This window comes from Ochotona princeps, chromosome 21 (assembly GCF_030435755.1).
Source record: "Ochotona princeps isolate mOchPri1 chromosome 21, mOchPri1.hap1, whole genome shotgun sequence".
In the NCBI taxonomy this organism is placed as follows: Eukaryota; Metazoa; Chordata; class Mammalia; order Lagomorpha; family Ochotonidae; genus Ochotona; species Ochotona princeps.
This window is the reverse complement of record NC_080852.1, coordinates 20,026,862-20,040,279: the sequence shown is the minus strand read 5'-3', so window position 1 is coordinate 20,040,279 and position 13,418 is coordinate 20,026,862. Positions and strand designations below refer to the sequence as shown.

The window sequence follows — 13,418 nt, the reverse complement described above, 5'->3', positions numbered from 1 at the left end:
CCACTTGGGTACAGGGACCCAAGACTTGGGCCATCCTCTGCTGTTTTCCCAGGTCATAAGCAGGGAGCTGGATTAGAAGTGGAGCACTCGGGCCCGGGACAGTGGCCTAGCGGCTAAAGTCCTCGCCTTGAACGCCCCGGGATCCCATATGGGCGCCGGTTCTAATCCCGGCAGCTCCACTTCCCATCCAGCTCCCTGCTTGTGGCCTGGGAAAGCAGTCAAGGACGGCCCAATGCATTGGGACCCTGCACCCCCGTGGGAGACCCGGAAGAGGTTCCTGGTTCCCGGCTTCGGATTGGCACACACCGGCCTGTTGCGGCTCACTTGGGGAGTGAATCATCGGACGGAAGATCTTCCTCTCTGTCTCTCCTCTCTGTATATCTGACTTTGTAATAAAATAAATAAATCTTAAAAAAAAAAAAGTGGAGCAGTCAGTACACAAAGCAGTGTGATGACAATACGAGATGCCAACGCTTGCAGGTGGAGGATTAGCCTGTTGAGCCATTGCACCAGGCCTGTAAATCTGCCTTTCCAAATAAGTAAAATAACTCTTAAGAGCAAAATAAACAACAAGATAGAAGTGTGGGTATTTGGCTCAGTGGTTACAGTACTCCTTGGGGCTCTGGCATTCCACATCACAGTGCCTCAGCTTGAGTCCTGGCCACACTCTCCACTCTAGCTTTCTGATGATGAGTATCCTTGGAGGCTGCAGGTGGTGGCTCAGGCACTGGCTGACACTCCCCGCTCCTAGTGTCAGGCTGGTCCAGCCCCTGCTTCTGTGGGCATCTGGGGGAGTGAAAGGGCAGATGGAGATCCCAGTCTGATTGTCCCTCTGCCTTTTCAAATACATCTTTTTGTAAAAGCACACTGGGCTCTGGCACGATGGCTCAATGGCTAAATCCGCACCTCCCAGCGGCTGGAAGATCTTTCTCTGACTCTCCTTCTCTCCATTTGTCTTATCTGCCTTTCCAATAAAATTAATAAAATTTTTATAAAGGATTTGGGCCAGCACAGTAGCCTAGTGCCTAAAGTCCTCACCTTGCATACACCCGGATCCCATATGGGTGCTGGTTATAATCCCTGAGGCCCCACTTCCCATCCAATTCCCTGCTTGTGGCCTGGCAAAGCAGTCGAGGACGGCCCAAAGCTTTGGGACCCTGCACCCACATGGGAGACAGAGGAAGCTCCTGGCTCCTGGTTTTAGATTGGCTCAGCTCCGGCTGTTGTGGCTGCTTGGTTAGTGAATCATAAGATGGAAGCTCTTCCTTTCTGTGTCTCCTCCTCTCTGTATATCTTTCTAATAAAAAAAAAATAAAAAAGGATACTAGTTTTGTTGCTGATGATTTTCACACACAGTTCTCTATAAAGTTACCTAGTCTTTGTGAATGTAATCACACAGTACTCATGCCAACCATTTGAAGTTTTGGAGAAAAGCCAAGTATCAGATGTGACTGATGATCATGTTGAGACAAATTCAACCCCAGAGCCAGCCCATCCCAGTGGTTATCCCCAGTGGAGGAGTAAAGCAGCCCCAACGCAGACCGGAGCCCATATGGGATTGCAGAGAAATGCAAATGGGAAAAACCAGGGGCCAGAATTGTTGTGTTGTGGGACAAGCTGCCACCCACAGTGCCGACATCCCACTTCGACACTGGTTCATGTTAGAGCTGCTTCATTTTGGATCCAGCTCGCTGCGGAAGATGGTCCAAGTGTTTGGGTCCCTGCCACCTACACAGGAAACAGGGAAGAAGCTCCTGGCTCTTGGCTTCAGCCTGGCCCAGTTCAAGCTATTGAGGCCATTTTGGAAGTGAACAAGTGGATGGAAGATCTGTCTTTACCTCACACTCTGTAACTCCGCCTTTCAAATAAATAAATCTCCAAAAAAAAAAACAAAAAACAAAAGCTGATGTTACACTTGTAGAGCTAACTGCCTCCACCTGAATGGGGACAGAGATCCGTCAGCAGGTTCGGAGTGATTGAGGGTTTCAATAGTTCCCCATCCTAAACATGGAAGTGGAGACAGCACCCAAGGAGCCTCATCCAGGGCCAAGCCCCCTCCAGCTTCCAAGCCTCCGCCCAGTGTGCTTTGGCTGGGGGAATTGGCTCGCCCCTCTCTCTCCACCTGACTTGCACCTTGTTTAGCCTTCAGACCTGGCTGCCTTTTGCTGCAGCAAGGTGGCCCAAGGGAAGGCTCTGGACACAGGCTGGGGCGGGGTGGTGGGCAGCCTTCCCTGGCCACTGCGTCTGCATCAGAGGCCCCCTCCTCTTGTTCAAGCTCTCCCCTCGCGTAGGATCGATCACAAGTTTGGCATTATTTTGTCTGCTAGCTGTTGAGGCTTGTCCATCTTCTTGCCTTAGGACTCGCCGTACCCTTCTGGATGAGCACCGACGACGTAGCAAAGCGTGATCGGCGCGGGCTGAGCGGATTCCGGGCTGAGGGCGGAGTCGGGGCGGGGCCTCGGGCCTCGGGGCGGGGCCTCGGGGCTGCGGTGGAGGCCGCGCGGACTGTTCCTCTCCCAGCCCTCGGGCCTCCCCCTCGCTTCGCCGATAGGGGGCGCCGGCGCTCGCGGCGAAGCGACCGTGCTGGGAAGGCGCCGCCCGCGCTGGGCAGCTGGAGCCGCAACTCCGGGCTCGGGCTCAGTCGTCCCCTGTGCCGCCGCCGCCGCCGCTGCCGGGCGCGGGCTCGCTCGTCCCCACGCTCGCGCTCTCGGGCCGCCGGCGTCTCCCGGCCGGGCAGCAGCCGCGGCGCGCAGTGAGTGAGGGCGGGCGCGGAGCCGGCGGGGCCGCGGCTGGGGTGGGGGGCGGCCGGGGCGGCGAGGCGGAGGAGCAGGAGCTGGGCGGGGAGCCCTGGAGACGGGCGGCGGCGGGCCCGCGCCGAGGGAACCGCGCGTCCCGGGGCTGGCACGAGCCCGCGGCAGGGCCTGGGCGGCGGTTCCGGGGCCCGCCGGGCGAGATGGAGCGGCTGGGCGGGCCGGGGCTTGGGGCTGCACTGCGCGCCCCGTGCCCGGGCCCGAGCATCGCCCGCCCCGCGCGCGCCCGGGCCAGGTGGTGGCGGGGGGCTTGGCTCGGGGGGCTTGGCTCGTGGGGCAGCAGCGAAGCGCAGCTGGTACGGGGACACTCACTCGGGTTTGCTCGAAAATGATAGTTTCTTTTTTTTTTTTTTCCGGGGAGGGGGGCGGGAAGGTTAGGAGGACTGGCGCTTATTAGCCAACGCGTGTGTCCTAGTTTAAGGTAGAAGGCAGGGACTTCTGCTCCGGAGAGACCCTCAGATTGCAGCTGAGTTCTTCCTGCTGGGATTTGTGGAGGTCGTGGCGGTTTTTGAAAGCTCGATGTCAGAGGTGATATGTGGCTGTAGTCGTGGGGAGCCTCTGCCGCACCTGCTGGGCTGGAAGGCTGCTGGAGGCTGGCTGGGGGCGTGGGACTGGGGAATGAACCGTGACAGAGCTCCTGTGGGGGATATTCTGCTGAAGTTATCCTGTTTCTGTGCAAGTATGCCCGTTCTGGAACAGGTTGAAAAGCCTAGTTTTAGGACTGTGTGGTAGGAAAGGTTTGGGTGGCAAAGAGGCCCTGGGATCACCCACTGTGGTTAGGAGTGTTTTGGGATAGGCATAGGATCTCCTTCCAATCCCCCTGCAATCGCGGATGTCCTAGCACAGCAGGGATCTTGGGAGAGGGAAATAACTAGGGGATACCATTTAGCACAGACCCGGGCACAGGATATGCCAGGCAAAGGAAAATGATATTTTTGTCAACGAGGTTGGTTTGGTTGTTGATGCTGATTGCTTGATTTGATGTGATGCTGTAGAGAAGAAGGGTTGAGTGGGCAGAATAGCCATAGATGCTAGCTCCTAAGTTTTGTGGGGTTTTTTTGTTGTTGTTGTTTTGTTTTTAAAGATTTATTTATTTTCATTGGAAAGGCAGATTTTACAGAGAGGAGAGACAGAAAGATCTTCGTCTGTTGGTTCACTCCCTAAATGGTCTCAAAGGCCAGAACTGAGCTGATCTGAAGCCAGGAACCTCCTCTAGGCCTCCCACGTGGGTACAGGGTCACAAGGCTTTGGGTCATCCTCTACTGCTTTCTCAGACCACAAACAGGGAGCTGGATGGGAAGTGAAGGAGCCAGGACATGAACCAGCACCAGATGGGGTGCTGGCACTTGCAGTGGAGGACCAACCAATTGAGCTGTTGTGCCAGGCCCTTGTGATTTGTTTGTTTGTTTGTTTATAAATCATGTTTTAACCAAAGCAGGACCACACAAAGGAATACTGGGGTGAATCGTGTAAATCACCATGTGTCCTGTATTTTGATATTTAGCATCTATTTAAAATGGAGTTCATGTGTTCAGTTGGATGTCTTTTTCACAGAGATAATCCTGAGTCATGCTTTAGAGAAGTTGCTGTGGAGGTCTCCAGCCCAGTTCCCCAGGCTAAGAGCTGGAAGCTGCCTTTCACCTGCGGCCACGCTCTTGCTTCTGCAGCCACAGTGCCGGAAAGACCTGGGGAGACAGAGCATATGAAGAGGCCTTCTTTGTAATGCCCTGCCCCCAGGCCAGAGTCCTAAGTTGCTTATGTTTGAACTAAGTTTCTCAGTGTACTTGCAGAAATTTTGTTTATTCTACTGCCGCTGTTATTTTCACATGTGTGAAGTACTTAGTGTTTGTAAGATGGCGTTAGGGATGTATTGGCAATCTGCTTTATTTTCTCCATTTCCCTAGAGAGAAGGCTAGGCACATGAGTGGTTGACTCAGGGCCTCATAGTTGGTAAGGGTGCAGAAGTGGGAGGCAGGTCCTCCCTGGCGACCAGTTTTCTTCCCCTGTACCTGCCTGTGTAGCCTTTGGACTGGAACTTCAATCTGATGTGTTACCCTCTAGGCCTTTGTGTTGTGCTTAAGTGGCATAATTACTTTTGGAAAGGTGGTCTAATCACTTTTACTTAATGGAGACTAAGCAATTTTTTTTAATTTATTCATTTTTATTGGAAAGTCAGATTTACAGAGAGAAGGAGAGACAGAGGAAAGAGCTGTCTGCAGGTTCATTCCCCAAGTGGCCCCAACAGTTGGAGCTAAGCTGATCAAAAACCAGGAACCAGAACTTCCTCAAGGTCTCCCACATGGGTACAGGGTCCCAAGGCCTTGGGCTGTCCTCTGTTGCCTTCCCAAGCCATAAGCAAGGAGCTGGATGAGAAGTGGAGCAGCCGGGACACAGACCAGTACCCATATGGGATCCTGTCGGGTGCTAGGTGAGGACTTTAGACACTTGGCTACTGTACCAGTCCCAAGACTGAGGAATTTTACAATGTTGTGACTATTTGACATTTTGAAGTAGTAGGGTCACTTTTCAACCTAGACCTCCTTTCTTCTAGACCCTTGAGAGGTTGAGAGGAGAGAGAGAAAGAGGGAGAGAAGAATTAGTTTTAGAAAAGAAAAACAAAAATGGAACATCCGCTTGTGCAGTGGCATGGTTAAGGATACTCTAACACTGTAATCACCTTATCCATGTATGCCTGGCTGCTTGCGCTGGCCTGTATGGGAGTGTTAACCCCGAAGACTCCCTTAGATGTGGCTGAACTAGTTACTATAAAAAGTGTCTCACTTTAAAACTCCCACATTTCAAGAACAGAGAAACTCAGTACAAAGGCAGTTTGGAAGGTAAGTGTAGATAGAGGGAATTTATTGAGTCTTTTCTGAATGCGAGACGCAGAGGGGCCAGGAGAGGAGCATTTGAAAAGGCTACTCAGTAGCTCCCAGAGGCAGTGAAGGTTTTCTTTGCTGTTTATTCAAGTTCGGAGGTCTGGGTTGTGAGGCTTGTTACAGGGGAAGAGCTTTGGCCCTTGCTGATTCTTACCCTGTTAATGTTGGCCTGTAAACGCAGTTTTGCCACTGTGGGGCTAATGGCATTAAGGGGTTCATGGGTTACTAACTTGCTAATTGTGCATTCTTCAGATTTGCTACATTAGAAAAATTTATAATATCTTTTAAGGCTTCTGTAAATCCTTAATTTACAAAGTTGGTGTATGTTTTTCTTAATTTACCTGCTAACATTTCACTGTCAGAATTAGTTGCAAAGAACCTTTGAAGTTGCAAAGTGGATGATTTTTCAGTGCTGCTTTGTAGTCTTTTGAGAATGGTCAATATTATTAACACAAACATTTTATTTGCATCAAAGTTCAGATCTTTACAGGTGAACTGATTTGACAAGGTCAGAAGCTGGCTTTGAAATGTCTCATTGTGCTTGGTTGCATTGGCTGTCTTGAAAGAATCTTTAGTAAGGAAAGTCACTGTAAAGGGAAATTTGTTTCATTGTTACCTTCGTGATCTCCATTGCTGGCAAATTTTCTGAGCTGTTAAAAATTCTTTGCCTTCAGTGAGTCAAACCGATCCATTTGATGCCTGTTTCAGATTCTTCCTTCTGCTGCCTGTCTTTCTTGTGGTCATTTAACTTCTCATTAAGCCCTCCACTGGAGACGGTGCCAGAAGGGAGAAAAGATGAAAAGCAAAATGAATCATTTTCTAATTGTTAGCAGCTCTGGAAAATGATTTAGTAGAAGAGATTGAAGCTCTCCCGGAAATTCTTTGGGATTATTTTCTTAAAAAAAAGATTTGTTTTGTTTATTTGAAAGACACAATTACAGAAAGAAATGGGGAGAGAGAGAGATCTGTCTGCCAGCTCACTCCCCAAATGGCTACAGTGGTTGGAGCTGGCCAGACTGGAGCCAAGAGACCAGAGCTTCTTCAGTGTCCCACGTGGGTGCAGGGGCTCAAGGACTTGGGCCATCCTCTGCTGTTTTCCCAGGCTTATTAGTAGCTGAGACTCAGCATCTATATGGAATGTTGGCATTGTAGGCATCAACTTTAAATGGTATGCCACCACCATAGCCCCTGGTGTATGTTTTATTTCATTCATCTGCAGTGTCTCTGAAATGTCCCTGATAGTCATCTATTCAGAATTCAGAAGCTGATTCTGCAGCTATTGGATAACCCCTTTGGGTTGTACCTGTATATCTGTACACAGGGCATGTTTAGAAGCAAGGAGCAGATCAATTCTGTTTTTTTTTTTTTTTTTCCCCATAACAATTTGACACTTTCAAAACAGCTTAGTTATTTTGGAAGTGACCAGCAGTGAGTTTACTGCTTTTTTTTTTTTTTTTAATGTTTCTCATATACATTATAGGAAGGCTTTTGGGTGCTTCTTAAGAAATGGGTTTGTATAGATTTCCATATTTGCTTTGCTGAATTATTAAGCTTTTGAGGTTTCATTATGACTTTGTACCAGAACCTTGGCTTTTGGTGTAAAGCAGATTTGGGGACATTATCTAATTTGCTGTTTATAATTGCTCAAGGAGTTATCTTATTTTGATTTAGCAGTAAAGAAAAAAAAATAACTCATAGTGGACAGATGTTGCAAAGCAGCTGTTAACACTGATGTCTGTTCCCCCACCCCATCCCTGGACAGCAACCATTTGTGAATAGTTTGATTGCTCATTTTTTTGCCTTAGGACTTTCTACAAACCTGTTGTGACTGCTTTGTTAGGTTTAGCTATATTATACGCTTTCTCCATAGATTCCCTGGCAGGTGGAGTCTAAAGTTAATCCTTTCCCATTTCTTGTTTTTTGGGTTGTTTTCTGTCAGTTTCTACCCTGAAAGGGGAGTTATGGGAAGATGCAGGTGAGGAGCTGGAAGACACTGGTTTAGTCACTTGCTAGTTGTGGGATGTTAACCTGCTAGTGTTTATTTTGCATTTCCAAAGTAGGGACAGTAATGCTTGCTAGGTATGTTTGGAGGAAAAGATGTTCCTATCCAGATTTCACTGTTTCTGTCTGGATTTTCTGGTTCAAAGGAATGAGCTTTTGCCAGGGATCTGTATTTTTCGATGTGGATGGTTGCTTTTTCTCTCCCACAGGCCGCTCTGCTGGTTCATCTATATTGCACTTTAAAGTTTGTTCTGTACTTCATTGTGCATGTGATTTTTCATAGATTGGAAACTTTATGAGGGCAAGGAATGTGCTTTCCTATTTCTGTGTAACCCATTGCACATAGCTGTTTTCCCCCTCATGGTTAACTTAGAATAGATGTTGATTAAATGATTGGTTAGCGAGGCTGTCAGGAATGAATACTTGGGTGATGGCAAATGTCAAAGAGGAACATTTTACTAGAACTTTGTGATGACTGGCCTTTTACATTGCAGAGTGACTGATCTATTATTATTAGTAACTGAATCAGATGCCAGCAAGACAAATTGGTAAAGCCCAATCCTTGGTTCTGTTTATTTCAAATACAATTTATGGAGCAAGTCAGAGGAAAGAAAGGTTGTCACGACCGTCTGAGTTTGACATTTGTTCCATTTCACACCCTGTAGCATGTGGAGGCCTATCTATATCCAACTGCTGAGAGTAAAGAATGGAAACTGACTGCATGTCGTCTGGTCCTCACTGGAGCCTGTTTGCTTTGAAGGATTTGCAAGGTGGAGAACTAGATGCTTCGGGCTCTGATTTCAGTCCCTGCTGTGCTATGCAAATGTTCTCTACATGCCTGAGTGACCTTTTCAGAAAGAGCCTTTGTGATCTTCTGTAGCCGGGGCTTGTTCTGGGACTTGTGTGCCAGATTCCTCTAAAAGTAGGAAAAGTGGATCTGTTCAGAGACCACATAAAAAAGCCAGTGCTTTCCTGGATGAATACCCACGAGTCTGGGCTTTTTTTTTTTTTTTTTTTTTTTTTTTTTTTTTTTTTTACCATCTCTTGCCAGAGCTTCTGAAATTTGCTCTGCAGTTTGCTTTGCAAGTTGATTGGGGGAATAAAGTGTGTGAGAGGGAACTGAGTAAGGCAATATAGTAGCTGAGAAACTGTTTGCTTAAGTGCTTTTGAATTGTAGATAAAAAGAAATTCAAACTGGAGGCCTTAGTTTCTGGATGTTTATCCATGTCTTGAGGCAGACTGTCTGTGAGTGTTGTCTGATTGACTCTAGGCCCTATCTGGTACGTTCTTTTGGTCTCATATTGTGATCCAGTGCTTTGGCATTAAAATTGTTTTCTATTCTATTATGAGAAGAGAAATATATCATAAAAAGTATAGTTAGTTTTTTGTTATAAAATGAATACCATTTTGAAACATTTCTCTTAGAAGGTAACAGTGACATCTTGAGAGATTAGTGATTTGGTAATTTGGGATGCTTTCCTCCAATTCCCCGCCCGCCCCCCTTTTTTAAGATTCATTTACTTATTTGCAAAGGCAGAATTACAAAGAAAAGGAGAGATAGATATTCCTTGCACTGATTCACTCCCCAAATGGCTGCAACAGCTGGGACTGAGCCAACCTGAACTCAGGAACTTCGTCTGGGTCTCCCATGTGGGAGGCAGGGGTCTAAGCACTTGGACCATCCTCTGCTGCTTTTTCCAGGCCGTTAGCAGGAAACTGAGTCAAAAGTGGAATAGCCTAGTACTACATGTGGTGGCTTAGTCCACTGGGACATAGTACAACCCCCTTTCTTTCTCCTGAATAACATTTGGTAAGGATCGTACTAAGGTTTGTACCAATATAAATTTGTAGAGTTAGTCCTCAGCTGTTACAGAAATTCTAAAAATTGGGTTTCCTAGAAGGGAAATGACCGATTTCCATCCAAGGCTCTTCCTCTTGGGGTATGGGAGTTGTTCTCTGTGCAGAATGTTGGTCCTTAGGTGGACGTTCCTGGAACGACTTGGGAATGCTGTCTTCTCCAGGTCTTTGCCAATGTTGTGTGGTAGGTTGTAGTTCAGCACAGATGATGGTTTTGGGTGTTTGGTTTGCTCTGTTGGGTGGGAAAAGCAATTCTGTATGTTTTCGTAGTACGGTGTGCTAATGTATGTCTGTTTCCTCTTCTGGAAGTTTGCCTGGAACCTGGGCTCCTGGAGACGCAGCGCTGGAGCAGATGGATAATGGAGAATGGGGCTATATGGTGAGTGGTTCCCACAGATGTGTTTTGAACCCTAGCAGATTATCTTTGTGTACCTTTTCCCCTTACCTAATTAGATAAAACTGAAAATTGGTTTATGCAGGCACCCCCCTCCCCACTTCAGCCAGTGTAGGGTGGTTATTTATTTATGTATGTATGCATTTTCTGTAATATTTTAACAGAGGTAAACTCGGTCTGAACTCTCAGTAACTTTTTTTTTTAAAGATTTATTAGTTTTTATTGGAAAGGCAGATATACAGACAGGAGGAGAGACAGAGAGAAAGGATCTTCTGTCTGATAATTCATTCCCCAAATAGTCATTACAGTTGGAGCTGAGCCAATCCAGAGCCAGGAGCCCAGATCTTGTTCCAGGTCTCCCATGCAGGTGCAGGGTCCCAAGGCTTTGGGCCGTCTCAGCTGCTTTCCCAGGCCACAAGCAGGGAGCTGGATGGGAAGTGGGGCCTTTGGGATTAGAACTGGCGCCCATATGGGATCCTGGCGCGTTCAAGGCGAGGACTTTAGCCACTAGGCCATCGTGCTGGGCTCTCAGTAACTTTTATAATGCCTTACTTGAGACCTGATTTTCTGGTCTTTGGAGTATAGTTTTAAAACTTGTCCTTCCGGGGTGGTGATGACTGAGAGCTTCTAGCAGATAGTGGTGTGGAAGCCATCACGGTGAGATTGTTCTCTGCCTTGCAGGGTGTGTCCTGGGTCTCCCTGCGTATTTTTTCCTTTGGTAGGAAATGTTTTGCTTGCCTAGTACCTGAATTTTATCTGTGTTTTTTTTTTCTTAAATATGTTTTCTAAAACTGAAGATACCTATTATTTAGAGAAGCTTACTTTCAAAACTAAAGACTGTATTACAATATTGATGTTACAAAAGTGACTGTATCATAAGATTATAAACTGTTAAGGCTGCAGTTAGGCTAAGGGTGTGTAATGGTATTGTATCGAGATTGTCTTGTCCCAGCTATATATTTTTAACTCCATGTTTGAAACTTAATTCCTTGAAATAGTTATCAGCATTATTTCTATGGATTTTTTAAAAATCCATAGATTTTCTCGCTTCTTTGGAGGGAGAAATCCCAAAGAAATATTGAAAGTAGATGTCTTTACATTATCACATCATTTTAATTCTATCATATATGAAAATACTAAGGAAAATACAAGCTAGTTTTTGTAAATTAGACAAAAACTTAAATGGGATACATTTTAGTTTGATCTTTCCTGACCTGCAATGTCCCCTGACCTGCACCTTCTGGGCCAGAAGCTGTGTGTTCTGAAAGTTGTATCCTCCATTCTTACAATCAGTTTCACAAAAATTGTTTTCCACAGAGGGAATGTTAGATTCCTCTATCGTGGTGGGTTTATCATTGCAATAAATGCCATTTTGCATTACAGAATGACTGAATACCTGGTAGCCTAAAGGAACTTTGTTGCTTCTTATTACCAGTAGTTTTCTTGCTTTGTCAAAGTTAGGTGTTTCACACTTTCAGATGACTGATTATTTTTTAAAAAATTTCAGATGACTGACCCAGTCACGTTAAATGTAGGTGGACACTTGTACACAACGTCTCTTACCACATTGACGCGTTACCCGGATTCCATGCTTGGAGCTATGTTTGGGGGGGACTTCCCCACAGCTAGAGACCCTCAAGGCAATTATTTCATCGACCGGGATGGACCTCTTTTCCGATACGTGCTTAACTTCTTAAGAACTTCAGAGTTGACCTTACCCCTGGATTTTAAGGAGTTTGATCTGCTTCGAAAAGAAGCCGATTTTTACCAGATTGAACCTTTGATTCAATGTCTCAATGACCCAAAGCCTTTGTATCCTGTGGATACTTTTGAAGAAGTTGTGGAGCTGTCTAGCACTCGGAAGCTTTCTAAGTACTCCAATCCAGTGGCTGTCATCATCACCCAGTTAACCATAACCACCAAGGTCCACTCCTTACTAGAAGGCATCTCCAATTATTTCACCAAGTGGAATAAGCACATGATGGACACCCGAGACTGCCAGGTGTCCTTTACATTTGGGCCCTGTGATTATCACCAGGAAGTGTCTCTGCGGGTCCACCTGATGGAATACATTACAAAACAAGGCTTCACAATCCGCAACACGCGCGTGCACCACATGAGTGAGCGGGCCAATGAGAACACAGTGGAGCACAACTGGACTTTCTGTAGGCTGGCCCGGAAGACGGATGACTGATCTGGAACCCAGAGAGAAGTTCCTGGAAGCTGGTTCCCCAGGAAATGGCAGAGACTTTTTTTTTAAATCACAGTGTGAGGTTTTTTTTTTTTTTTTAATATTTGTATTTATTTGAAGGTATTGAGGACCAGAAGGATGTTTTGTGTTTTACCAGACTCCTCCTGTTTTGTCCCTTCACCCTGAGTATGCATGTGCCTGTTGAGTCTCCAGATACCTTTTTTATAAAAAGAAATCTGAAAATTATGGATATAATCTACCCTTAACAGAGCTTTGTTTTTTTATAATTATTACAGTGCTAAAATGATTTCTGATAAAGTGGCCCTTAACTTAGCTAGAAGGCTATAAAAATACAGGAATGAAAGAATAAGCTGAATAGTCGTGATGCCTTTGAGAAAAATCGAAACATCATGTAGGATGACCTACTTTCCAAACCGATAAGCAGTATTATAATATTAAGGCAAAACTGTTCCAATCATTTAAAAGTACTTGTTAAGTACTGCTTCTTACAGTTATGACAACTGTTTCTTTCTATGCATATAAATCAAGCAACCAAATATCTGTAGCCATGGAAATGTCTGACTAGAAATATTTATATTGGATTCTGAGTACAAAATGTCTCTGTGGTAGAAATCTTACTTCTTACTCCTGGTGCAGTATAATTCCCAAGTGGACTGTCTACCAGAAAAAAAAGCTAATAAAAAATGAAATATGAAAACTAGGTTTGTATTTCTTGATTATTATTACATATGGGAGAAAATCATCTCTTGTCTCTAGTATGTGCCGTTGGTTTTGTGTCCTCAAATACACAGTTTGACAAGTTTCTGAGAGTGGTACTCTCTGAAGATGATAGTTTTCTTCGATTGTCATGCTCTAAATACAATTATTATTTCAGCTTTGTGCTCAGGAAGCACAGGACAAGATGATTCTTCTGCCACTTTCTGCTCATGTGCTGTGGTCACTGACAAGTGCATTTTCTCACCACTGCTAAGTGGAGAAGTAAGCTGCATTGAATGAAGGATCTGGAACGGTTGGGGAAACGTAGGTACTTCTGTCTGTTTCACTGAAGTCGTATTTCGCATAGTTGATTTGATCCTGTTTCTTGAGAGTTACTCACAGGAAGGATTGTGTTAATTACAGTGAGAACTTTCTACTGTGCCAGAATATTTTCTAAAAAGAATGGCAGGGAACAGCTTCCCTGTTCTCTAAGGGAAGAATGCAGCTCAAGGTGTGTCTGCTCAAGGTGTGTCATGCTGCTTCTTCCCTTCCCCATGCTGAATGGAAGC

At 45.7% G+C, this 13,418-nt stretch overlaps 1 protein-coding gene across 7 annotated transcripts in view; it reads left to right on the top strand.

Moving 5' to 3' along the window:
• KCTD6 (potassium channel tetramerization domain containing 6) overlaps positions 1 to 12,853 on the top strand; it is a 48,271-nt gene extending 35,418 nt beyond the window's left edge. Inside the window, exons 1-3 of one of the 7 annotated variants that reach the window (XM_058678616.1) lie at positions 2,597 to 2,752; positions 9,857 to 9,926; positions 11,449 to 12,853. In XM_058678616.1, the coding sequence (XP_058534599.1) occupies positions 9,900 to 9,926; positions 11,449 to 12,135 (714 nt within the window). In that variant the 5' untranslated portion in view covers positions 2,597 to 2,752; positions 9,857 to 9,899 and the 3' untranslated portion in view covers positions 12,136 to 12,853. Of the gene's footprint in view, positions 1 to 2,596; positions 2,753 to 2,820; positions 3,046 to 5,064; positions 5,648 to 7,934; positions 8,461 to 9,660; positions 9,732 to 9,856; positions 9,927 to 11,448 lie in introns of those variants that run through there. The other 6 variants (XM_058678621.1, XM_058678615.1, XM_058678617.1 and 3 more) reach the window with 6 other exon arrangements.
• Positions 12,854 to 13,418: the final 565 nt, after the last annotated feature.